This window comes from Neomonachus schauinslandi, chromosome 6 (genome assembly GCF_002201575.2).
Source record: "Neomonachus schauinslandi chromosome 6, ASM220157v2, whole genome shotgun sequence".
Taxonomy (NCBI): Eukaryota; Metazoa; Chordata; class Mammalia; order Carnivora; family Phocidae; genus Neomonachus; species Neomonachus schauinslandi.
In genome coordinates this window covers 86,845,905-86,857,977 of record NC_058408.1, presented here as the reverse complement: position 1 = coordinate 86,857,977, position 12,073 = coordinate 86,845,905, and the positions used below count along the sequence as shown (strand labels likewise).

The following is a 12,073-nucleotide window of genomic DNA, read 5'->3' as shown; positions in this document are numbered from 1 at the left end:
ATAAAGTTAAATTATCCCACATTAAAATCAGTTCAAAGAAAGAGGCCAAACATGAAGATCATTAAGAGCTTGAATTCAAATTACAGAAGTATATACATGATTGATAATTTGAAGACTGACCAACCCAATACAGTTTTGTGTTTAATCAGAAAAATTTTGTATTAAAAAACAAAGTCTTTCCAAATCATCCCTAGTCAGTGGTATTTTCACTCCTGAGAATGATTCAGCCCAATTTAGGGATTTTATTGTTTCTAGCAATATACCATAGAATTTAAGAGTTCACTTATTACAGATAAGAACATACTTGAATTCTATCTGGCCTTCTTCACGGCACACTATGTGGAAGTGGCTGAGGCGCTAATAGATCCTTCTTACAATGTTTCAAATACATAGGTTTTTATGAATAAGAAACACTTATTAATTAGAATCTTGGGCTCAAGTAAAAAAAAATTTTCACATAGAATTCTAGAGTCTTCTTTAATTTCCTGATAATTCTTGGTGTTCTTGTATTTTGGCATCATTTAAATTTCTGAACGAGTCCTTTATCTGGAATTGCTCGAGAAACAGTTTAAGTTAATTAAATAGCACAGTTCTTATGCCCCTTAGAAATTTTATAATGGGGTCATTAAAGAAAACTGGAAGTGGGATCTTCCCAAATTATTCTAGATGGTAAAATATACATTGTCTTCTGTTAGCAACTGGTAACCTTGGATGTATAAACAGTATTAAATGTTACCAATAATTCCTGCGAACGTCAAGAGAAAGCACGATTCAAAGTTAGCTGAACAGAATACAGGAACAGGTGGGAGTGTACCTGTGTTGGGGCTAGTCTGGCCTACATGAGTGGCTATCATCCTGAAGAGAGGTGGGCTGCACACGTCACCCCAGGCCGGGCCACACACCCGCCTGCCCTCACAGTTTAAATGACATGACAACACTTTTTTTTTTTTGAAACTAAATACATTTTAATAGAAAACAAAATACAAAATAACTCTTTTCAGAAAACAGAAATATTTAATCCTTTTTCCACGAATTCGAACTTGCTTTATCCTCAAAGCACAGTTTTAGATGCGTGCGTATGTACTTACGGTTTGTTTCACAAAGTGTTCGTTAAACTGCTATTGCAATGCAGGAGGTGGGAGCGAATGATGGCAGGAGGAAAAGACACTGAGCGAGCCACACCTCCGAATAAATGGGCATTTGGAAATTTCACATCTTCTAATTCTATCTTTTGCCTTATCACTTCAAAGTCTTTTCATTTCTTTACCACCATCTGTCCTTCCCGGGGAGAGAACTGTTCATACAAGTGCAGCCATGAGGAGACTCTTCCTCTCCCACCGTCACTGCCAGAGCCCAGGACTTTCTCAAACCAACCCACCCACCCACTTCTAGACACATGTCAGCCGGAGTGACCCATCGTCACCCAGAAAGTTTCCCTTTCTCCCAAAACACTGTGCTACCAAATTCTCTGAATTCCCTGAACCTCAAGATTCCAAGTATCACAGCCAGTGCCAGGAGTAAAACCTGAAAGACGAGAGCAGAGAAGGCCCCTCTGCCAGTGCTAGGTTTCCTCTTCTCAATAATAATAATAATTATAATTATAATAATAAAAAATCCTGGTTCTCTGTAATTACGGAAAAGGAAAGACTTTTCGCCAGGATGATGCCCGCCCCCGTTCCTAGTTCCCACCCCCGCATTCCTACGCCAGGAAAGCCCCCTTGCACCCGCCGACTGAGCAGCGGGGATCCGTGGCACCACTCCTCGTGAGGGTGCCCTGCAACCATCCTCGGACCAAAGGCAGCACCCGGCGGCGAGGTAAGCAGCATCTCGGGTTGACACACGGGAAAATGAGACAGAGACACGAAGGTGCTCACGCGAGGACACGGGCGGGATCTCCGTAAGAGCTTGCAATCCGACCCCCAGAGCCTCTTCATGCTCCATCTCATGTCCAATCACAGCACCTTCCCCCTCCAGTCCTTCGACACGTGGGGGACTGAGTGCAGGGGAGACGAGCTCAGGATGTCTGTACGGGAGAAGGGGGAGAAGCGGGAAGTCTTTCACAGTCAGTGATTCAATCTCAATTTGTCCTACGACTTGCAACCTGGAGGCTTTCCACTACAGCCCCAGTCCGTTACCACAAAGATTAAAAAACAAAAATTTAATGTTCCTGATTTTCTTGTGTGATTCCAGTCACTAGAAGAAGGTTGCAGGCCATGAACTGCACACTGAGTACATTGCTCATCTGCCCAGTGTACACACCCACGAGTTCCCCAGAGGAACCGTCGGCAGGCGCACTGCAGTAAGTGTTCCTGATGTCCCAGACGCGCACGGAGTTGTCCATGGACGCAGACGCGATCAAACTGCTGTCCGGACTGAAGGTGAGGCTGGTGATATTGTCCGTGTGGCCTCTCAGTTCTTTATAAAGGGTCCCGGAGGCCAAGTCCCATAGCTTCAGCCGCTGGTCCTCGCCAGCTGACGCCAAGTACTTACCATTGGGAGAAAAGGCAAGAGAGAGCACGGGGCCACGGTGGCCCGTGAAGAGCCTCACCGAGTTGCCCTGTTGAGCACTCCACAGCCGGACAGTCTTGTCGGTCGAGCCTGTGGCTAAGTAGTTTGAATTAGGGTGGAATTTGACACAGTCCACATCTGCCAGGTGGCCGGCATATATTCTCAGTGGGTACGTCCGATCAAATGACCACAGCCTCGCGGTGCGGTCGTGGGACCCACTGGCAAAGTACAGGCTATATGGGCTAATGTCCAGGTCCCACACAGGGTAGGCATGTCCTTGGTACAACACAGTGTTGGTGAAACTCCCGAGGTCCCAGTACCTAATGGACATGTCTTCAGAACAAGAGAGCAACCCTGAGCTGTCTGCGAGGAACCTTGTGCTGTACACTGGTCCACAGTGTCCCCGTAGTATCTTCATCTCTGTGCCCGCATTGTCATCCTCATCATCCTGGGGACAGTAGGGGAAGGGCGGGTGGCAGAGAGACACACAAGGGAAAAATGTTTAGTGGTCTGCCATGACAACCAAACAGTCCAGCAAAAAGAAAAAGAAAAAGAAAAAGAAGAAAAAAAAAAAAGCCACTACTTGGGAAATAGCATCTGCCCAGTAAACGACAGCGGTCTTTGCCCTGAAGGGCAACCCCAGGAAATCAACTCATAATTGCACAACTGAATAAAAAGTCTCCTGCAACTTACAAACTGTCTTCCTCAAATTTGTCTTCCAGTACGACTGTCAAATTAAGAGTACACAAATGTGAGGCTATTATTACACAGTAACGACTATAGACCTTACTGTTAGGCTGAGCATAGCAGATTTCAAAGGCTGCTTAAAAGATCGCCCACGCTGACTTCCATTGTTCATCCTGATAGACATCATTTGGAAAGATTTACTTCTGAATTTACATTAAGTTCTCAGATTCTTTTATTCTGTGGGCCTGTCTTCATCTGTTGGTTTTAGCTGCTTCATAAGCCACATTGCTCCCTGTTTCTACTCCACTAAGAAAATTCCTGGCACGTTCATTACTCTCATGAGTGGGGTCAATGATGAAGGCAGACATGGTCTCACTTCAAAACTAATACAAAACCCCTGCAGGAGGTTAGCCAAAATAAGGCCTGGACATATCAGAACAAACAGTTAACCAGAAAGGTGCAGTTATCAATAAATGACACTCACACCTTGTGACCAGGCATAAACTGCCAGTGTCCAAAAAGAAGAAAGATGAAGTTTTAAAACTCTGACTTTCTAGAGGGTCTCAAACATTTTCCCAAGCGAGGCATGGGTTCAGAATGGCTTTAAACAAAGCCAAATGACTCATGGGATTCTTGGAACTAAATTCCTGTGTGTGGGGACAGAAAAGAAGACAGCCACTCAGGGTACCAAGGGGGAAAGTCCCCTTCCTCACCCTCTTTCCCACAAGGACAGTATCTCTGTTCAAAATCCATTTTCCCTTCATTCCCTCACAGACAAGCTCTTTAACACTACAGCGGTCTCTATTCAAGAATTCATAGATTAAAATGGGTTTTAATTAAACACCAGAAGAATGAGGAGTAACAAGAATTCTAAACCAATCGGCTTTGTTAGCTTAGATATAAATGTCTGTGGGCCTTAAGTTCTTGTACAGGAAAATGGCATCTTTTAACCTCTTTTTGAAAACTATTAAATTCAAAATAAAACAAACGCCTTCAATGTGTACAGATTTCAGAAAAAGTTAAGAGAAAATAAACACTGATGTCCATGAATATTCAAAATGGCTATTCCAGACACTCAACGTTAAAAATACATAAGCATTTGGGAGCTTAACGTTCTACCGAGTGTTACCAAGAATATTAGTAATTTTCCTTTCAAAAGAGGTTATGACAACACTTTAAAATTTCAAGGATGACTCATTGCTGTACACCAGAAAGTTTATATAAAAACTGTGGGAGCAAAAAACGACCCCAGATGAATTACCCTTTGAAAGTGAGTGATGGATTAAAGGGCACGTTACCATCTCTGCGGCTTAAGTGGTCTTCATTTGGAGCAGGAAGTTAGGGAAGTGGGTCTTCAGCTCCTTAGTGGGGACCTAAACAGCACGCTCAGAGATGGGAAGAGGAGGGTGCGCCAGAAGTCAAGCTGGCACTTCCCAGGGGTCTTGATGATTGTCCCGAGCAGGGGGGGAAAGCGCCTGGTTGACTCTATAGACCAAGAGATGGGGAAACCAGAGCATTCCTGCTGGCTATCGCTATCAGCTCTTTGCCAGGACCACAGCTTAAAATAACTCAGCCATATTTTCTTCCATGGCTCAACCCAGTCCCACAAGGGCCTCAGCACAGTCGAACTAAAACTCTGAACAAGCAGCTGATTCACACATGCCCAACCCCAGATTCTCCCTTTCCTTCCTTTCATGCTCACAGGACAAAACCCCAAACTCCCTACAATTGACTGAACACCCTACGGTAAGTGGGCATGCATCCCAAATAGGAATTTTTGATTGGTTAAGTATATTCGTGTAATAATAAATCGTACTATGTACATTATAAAACATGCATAAAGTAAGAAATTTAAAAATAATAGGAAGAGTAAGTATAAAAAGACCTTCAAACATTATCTTATGTACCCCTGTACCATAGTTTGCTAAGCCCTGCTTTAGACCATGAAGGCCCTAAAAATCTCAGACTTGTTATGGATGTCTGTTCCTGGAGTAGGACGTTCAGAGTGCCTCGGCTCACACTCCAGTCTTTCCTAGCTCGAGGGTACCTTCTGGGGTCTGAAATTTAGCCTTGGGCTGTTCTCCCAACATCAGCTGCCAATGGAACTGAAAGAAGTTAAATCTGGCTGGGCTTGGGAGTAGGTTAAGACTTGGAAGCAAGAGGGGGGCTGCTCTCTCCAGGAGAGATGACAATGGCCTGAACTAGAATAGAAAAGGCGGCTATTAGCGAGTTGAGCTGAACATGTGCTGTAAGTGTAAAACACACCAGATTTCCAAGACTTAGGACAAAAAAGGAGAATGTAACAGATTTCATTAATAATCTTTTAATATTGCTTACATGTTGAAATGATAATATTTTGGCCATTATTGGATTGAATAAAATACATTATTTAAATCAATTGACTACTTCTTTTTACTTTTTTAATGTGGCTACTAGAAAAATCAAAGTTACAAACATGGCTCACATTATATTCTTCTAGGCCAGCACAGACCTCCACAACCGTTTTATACACAAATCACAGAACTGAATATTATACAACACTGACTTCTTTACTTTTGGAACTTAGAGACTGCTGGATTGGGGGAAGGCAGGCTCACTAGCCAGTACATGAACCGAGTACTGTAGTGCTGGGCTAGGAGGGCGGGAGGCTGGCAGTGACGAGGGTGATCGTATACACATACCTGAAACGAAGAGCAAATCCTTGATTTGGTATCTGTGGTTTTGCCATGTTGCTCAAATATTAAAAGTACACAGTTACCAATCAACAAGGGTAAAAGTTGGACCTCATTTCCAACTCCATTTAGTGTGGAACAAAGGATGGAGGGTCTCAGACAGGATAGAGGCTACGGGTCCTGGTGGGAATGCCAATTAATAGCTTTCCAAAGGTTAATCCAGAATCGCTTCTCGAACTTTTGTCTAAGATCAAGTGTAGAACAGCTTTAAGCTGCAGATCTCAGAAGCTACAGGGCAGTGCTGTAAATCCAGTTTTATTTGGTTTAATAAATAGAGAAAATTTTATGCCCTCATAGAAGCTTTTGATTACTGTTTTTGACTTTTTTATTTTATTTATTTATTTAATTTTTATTTATTTATTTGACAGAGATAGACACAGCGAGAGAGGGAACACAAGCAGGGGGGAATGGGAGAGGGAGAAGCAGGCTTCCCGCCGAGCAGAGAGCCCGATGCGGGGCTCGATCCCAGGACCCTGGGGCCATGACCTGAGCCGAAGGCAGACGCTTAACGACTGAGCCACCCAGGCACCCCTGTTTTTGACTTTTTTAAACAGATATAATTCACATACTATAAAATTCACTCTTTTAAAAAGTATAATTCAATGGCTTTTAGTATACTCACAGAGTTGTGCAATATCACCATTATCTACTACAGCACATTTTCATCACCTCAAAAAAGAACCTTTTACCCATTAGCAGTCACTGCCTATTTCCCTGTCCCCAGTCCCTAGCCGCCATCAATCTACTTTCTGTTTCTATGGATATGCCTATTCTGGATATTTCCTAGAAACGGAATCATATAGCATGTGGTCCTTTGTGACTGGCTTCTTTTATTTAGTTAGCATAATGTTTACAAGGTTCATCTACAACATAGCATGTCTCATGTTGCTTCATTCCTTTCTATGGCATAATAATATTCTATTACCCAGATATACCACATTTTGTTTATTAATCAGCTGACTGACATTTGGGCTGTCCCCACTTTTTGGCAATTATGAATAATGATGTTCTGAACATTCATGTGCAAGTTTTGGTGGGGACATATGTTTTGAATTCTCTGGGATATATACCTAGAAATGGAACTGGTGGGTCTGGTCAATATTTTAAATACCCACTATTAAAACATTTTATTCACTAATTTATGCAACAGCTGTTGCTTCACAAAGATTAAGGCAGAGGCTGCAAACTGGCTTTTTTTTTTTTTTTTTTTTTTAAATATTTTATTTATTTATTCATGAGAGACAGAGAGAGAGAGAGGCAGAGGGAGAAGCAGGCTCCCAAGGAGCAGGGAACCCGATGTGGGACTCGATCCCAGGACCCTGGGATCATGACCTGAGCCAAAGGCAGACGCTTAACCATCTGAGCCACCCAGGCGCCCTGCAAACTGGCTTTTTAATTGGGTTTTCATGTACTTTTGTACTTCCTACCATCTCTTTGATCCAGGTAGCAGTAAACCGTTTACATTTACCTGCTTGGCTTCTACAGGCATGTGAATTTGTGACCTCTGCATTAAGAGTTTCTATTTTAATTGTGAATTCTATAAGGAAAAAAAAAAAAGTCCAAGTTCTCATTGAAGAAATATTAAAAACTAACTACCAGAACTGAGTTATATTTTGCTTTTCCCCAAAATGTTCCTTGTCAGGAACAACAAAAAACAAAAAGCAAAAAACAAATGAACAAAAAAAACCAAACCCCAAACACCCCAAAAAAACAAAAACCAACCCCCCCCCCCAAAAAACCCCATTAACAACAAAAACTTTTGTAAACTGCTGTAACAAAATGGGTGGGGGATGTAGAAATCCCAAACAGGAAACCCCTTGACAACATGGTAAGAAGATCTCAACTTTAGTTCTAAAATGAAACAAAAGTTTGTTCACAAGGAAAGCAGTACCTTTATACTGTAGCAGAATCTACAGTACTTTGTGGATAATGGCGAATACATCAGGAAGATACTTAAACAAAGTATCTTCTTTCGGAGTGGAACAGCACCTCCCACTGGAGCTCTCGTCTCACCAGTCCCCGAGCTCCCTTCCTGGGGCCGCTCCCCTAGCTCAGGCCACCATAACCCTAGCATACCGTGTGGTGCCGTACTGCTATGGGTCTTAGCCCTCTCAGTGCTAGCCAGATTGAATTTCTTTCACTTCCTGGAATTCATCATGTTATTCTTCACTTCTGGGTCTTCAAATGCATACCTCCCAAAGCCTGGAAATCTTCACAGAATAAGTTACAGAGCTAATTTTCAGTGGTAGCCTGGGTAGAAGGGTAGAATCTTAAACATTTTAGTCTAATGTTCTTTCCTTCTTTGAATCTACCTTTCTATCTTTGCTATCTTCCTTTATATTAATTTGTAATGCTGAGAATACTCTCCAAACACAATGTCATCAAGCTAATAAGGTCAGTGGAAAAATATTTTTCCTTGTATTTACAGAAAGTTGTAAATCAATGACGGCAGTGTCCTTCAGTTGTATGTGAAGAATGCTCAACAGGCTATAATTATCTCCTAGGAAAATTTTAAAACTCAAATACATGTGCAATAAAAAAATTTTGGAGGGTACTATAAAATCCTAGAAATCAAAGTGTGTACATTGGAATGTAGACCTTTTACTCATCACAACAAACTCCTCTAATTATATTGTCTCAGTCGCAAGAAACAAAAATTCAAAGACCATGCTAACTGGAAGGTGACTAAGAAAACAAGAATAGGAAGAAAGGGCTTATTTTGTACATCCAATATTCTTGGTATCCTTATCACCCGTGGAAATTAACTTGAATGTTGGTGTGGTTTTTTTTTTTGTTTTTTTTTTTACTCCTTTATTTTTCAACCCCGTGCAAAGAATTTTCCATTGTAAGTAACCTGAGGCAGAGCTACCTGAATTTCAGTGGTGAGATGACAAAAATATTCTAGCTTCCAGCTTTTGTGGGCCACTCGCAGGGAAAGTTAACTCTGTGAAGTTCAATTTTCTTTCTCTTTGTGCACATGTTTTCTAAGGCAGTGATTCTCAGTGACCCGAAACTCAGGCCACTGGGCCTGCCCTTTTCAGTAACCATGCCAAATCACTACACTGATTGATGGATAGAACAGCAATTATACTTTCTGTGCACTTTTCAAAATGGGGTTTAGGAACACCCTGGAGCACATGAAGCCAGAGGACGTGCACTGGCCTCAGAGAGGCTGGTAACACCCAGTGCTGGTGAGGGTGAAGAGCAACCAGCGTTCTTGTTTACTGTTTGATGAGGCTGGGAAGTGACAATACTCATCACAATTTAAAATGCAGACCCCTTGACCCAGTGATCCTACTTCTAATTGTTTATATTTGCATAAATGTACCCACACACACACCACACACACACACAACACACACACTGTAAATCTCAGTATTAGCTAAAGGTCTTTAATTAGGCTTAGCAATGTTATCCATATTCAGACAGTAATAAATACTGACCAATCATTAATCATGTTCAGTTAATGTTGTTAAACATAGTTGTCATCTCTTCCAAAGTTAGGTATGAGCAGGAATTCAGTGGCTACAGGTTACATGGGTATTAGTCTGGCTTTAGCTATACGATGGAGGAATTAATGAAGTCCATTCTCCACAAGAGCTGTCACGTTTGGTAAGAATTCTAAGCAAATTAGTAAGGCAGGTGTAGGGAAGAAAAATGATATTCATACCTCCTCCTCCAGAATGTCACAAGCCAAGTGGATGCGGGACACGTCTACTTGATGGGGTTCTGATTTTAACTTCTTGGATCGTAAACTCCACAGTTTTATACAGGAGTTGTCAAACCCAGCAGCAAGCAGCTTGCTGTCTGGGGAGATTTCTGCAGTGTTCAACAGCTGCTCTGTGTTATAGAAGGCATAGAAACAGATGGTGGTGAGGGAGGGAGGGCCATCCTTGACGCGCTTAATGCTCTCCTGCAAGACCTCCAGGGCAGCCTCGTTCTGCAGAATAGGGGCGGGCATGTCAGTGGGCTCTAAGCCGCTGCCCTCGCTTCGAGAGGAGTTGCCACTGGCATAGAGCTGGTAATCTGTTCTCTTGGCAGGCTGCACGTCAAGATGGATATGCAAGGTGAGGACCTTGCACAGGGCGGTGTTGTTGTCACTTTGGAGGTAGCGGATAAGGTAGTTGTAGCTGTCTTCCTGGAGACGGACCACGTACTTGTTATCTAGGAATGCTCGAAGCTTGAAGTTAGACAGGATGTCCTGGATGGTTTGAGTGGTCTGTAGCTGCTCAATGACATCCTTCTGGCTAGCGTTCTGCAGAAACATTCCATGGAAGCGGCTGTAAAAACTTTCCACTGTGCTCTTCGGACTATTCTGGACCAGGTTGAGATGGAGGTAGACAAAGAGAGGATAGAGGAGAGGCATCACTTCGTGGCTATGCTGGGAATCAGAATCTATAATGGAAAAAAGTGAGGGCTTTATAATCTGTATAATTTCAAAGAATAATGTGGCCCTCCTGGGGAGCCCACCATCACACTACACACTCTGGTCAGGACTGCTGATTGAACTAGAAGCCCAACATAGAATTATAGAAACTCAAAATCCAAGCCTTTTGACTGAGAAGGAAGAGCAGGGACTCTGAAGTCTAGCGAACCTGGCCTGAAGTTGGCCACAAATCAGGAATCTGATGCCCAGAGAGGTTAAGTGACCTGCCTAAGTTGTCACAACACTTCAGGAGCTTGTCCCCAGGTCTTCAAGGTTCACTGTTTTCCCCAGTACATTAGTGTTCCTCCAATTGGGGAGCACAGACCTCTGAGGGTCCTTAGATATATTCTTGGGAGACTATGAGTTCTTCCCAGAAACTTTGTTGGATAATTTTTAAAAACAATAAACACAGGCCTATTCATAATTATCCGGCTGGTCCTTAAGCAAGGATTGACATACGACTTTAGTGCTCCCTTTTGTTTTGTGATTACTTTGGGCCTCCATCATCCAACAGTATTATCAGAGTACTTATTTAGTGAGTTCATTAACATGCCTAGCTACCCAGGCTGGCATGCCCTAACACTAACATGATAACACTCCCCCAAAATTGTCCCATATCTGCCAGTGTAATCATTTTGATTATGTTGGCTAAAAAGTAAAACTACTCTTTTGCAGTGATAATTTACAAACGAGACATTTTTCACGTCATTAAGACTAAACCATTTACTAATTTGAGACTTAACACCATGCAACTATGTGACAAAGGATGTTCAAAAGTGTCCAGCTTTAATTGCCACAGGCAAGGGAGAAAAGCACAGAGGTGTATCTGACGCCCATATGTGAGGGCGGAGGGAGCTGTGATGGCGCTGAGGTTCTGCAGGTATTCAGCCACAGGGCGAGCGGGGGCAGCAGGGCCGACGCAGGGCGCAAGCGCCTCGGGAAGCTGAATGCAGACTAGTCTGTGTCACAGCCATCAGGACTGGCCCCATGCCTATGTGGAGCAGCAGGTTAGTTCTGGCAAAATCTATGCGTTATATTCACTTGCTGTTTATTTGAACTTTATTGCTTTTGTGGTTTTGCTTGTACTTGATTTGTAAATGAGTTTCGGTTTCATACAGAAATATAGTAACCATAAACGTTTTATATCTTGTGTAATGTTTGTACATATTTAAGTAAATTAATATCAAAATGCTTTAAGTCAGCATTAGTACTTCTGCTAGCATTTTTTCCCCCTTCATGAAAAAGAATCCATACACGGCTCAAAATCAGGAATATTACATTAGGGAATCTTGCCTCCCTAATTTGATGATAAATGATACCAGCATGCTATCTCTGCTTAATACCCTATTTCACTTTATCACAGGTGAATTAATTGTGTAATATGTGCATTTTAGAATAAATGTGTCCCTACTCAAAGACATATTTAGAAAAGGAACTTAAATTACAACGATGATTCCAATAAACTTAAGACTGTTACCCAGCCACTTTGGGCTCCTCATGTCTTCAATAGGCCCAGAAGGGAGTTATGGTGCTGGCTGGGGTGACTGATCCTGATTACCAAGGGGACATTGGACTGCCAGTCCACAGTGGAGGTAAGGCAGAGTATGTCCGCAATACAGGAGATCCCTTAGGGCATCTCTCAGTATCATTCTGCCCCGTGGTTAAGATTAATGGAAAACTATAAAAATCTAATCCAAGTAGGACCAGTAATGGCCCAAGA

The 12,073-nt window shown here is 42.5% G+C and overlaps 1 protein-coding gene across 4 annotated transcripts in view; it reads right to left on the bottom strand.

Annotated features, from left to right (window-relative positions):
• Positions 1–942: 942 nt before the first annotated feature.
• TAF5L (TATA-box binding protein associated factor 5 like) overlaps positions 943–12,073 on the bottom strand; it is a 31,850-nt gene continuing 20,719 nt past the window's right edge. For 3 of the 4 annotated variants that reach the window (XM_021696110.1, XM_044916470.1, XM_044916469.1), the window contains exons 4-5: positions 9,598–10,322; positions 943–2,956 (exon numbers count right to left, since the gene is read on the bottom strand). In XM_021696110.1, coding sequence (XP_021551785.1) covers positions 2,159–2,956; positions 9,598–10,322 — 1,523 coding nt within the window. In that variant the 3' untranslated portion in view covers positions 943–2,158. Of the gene's footprint in view, positions 2,957–9,591; positions 10,323–12,073 lie in introns of those variants that run through there. The other variant, XM_044916471.1, reaches the window with a different exon arrangement.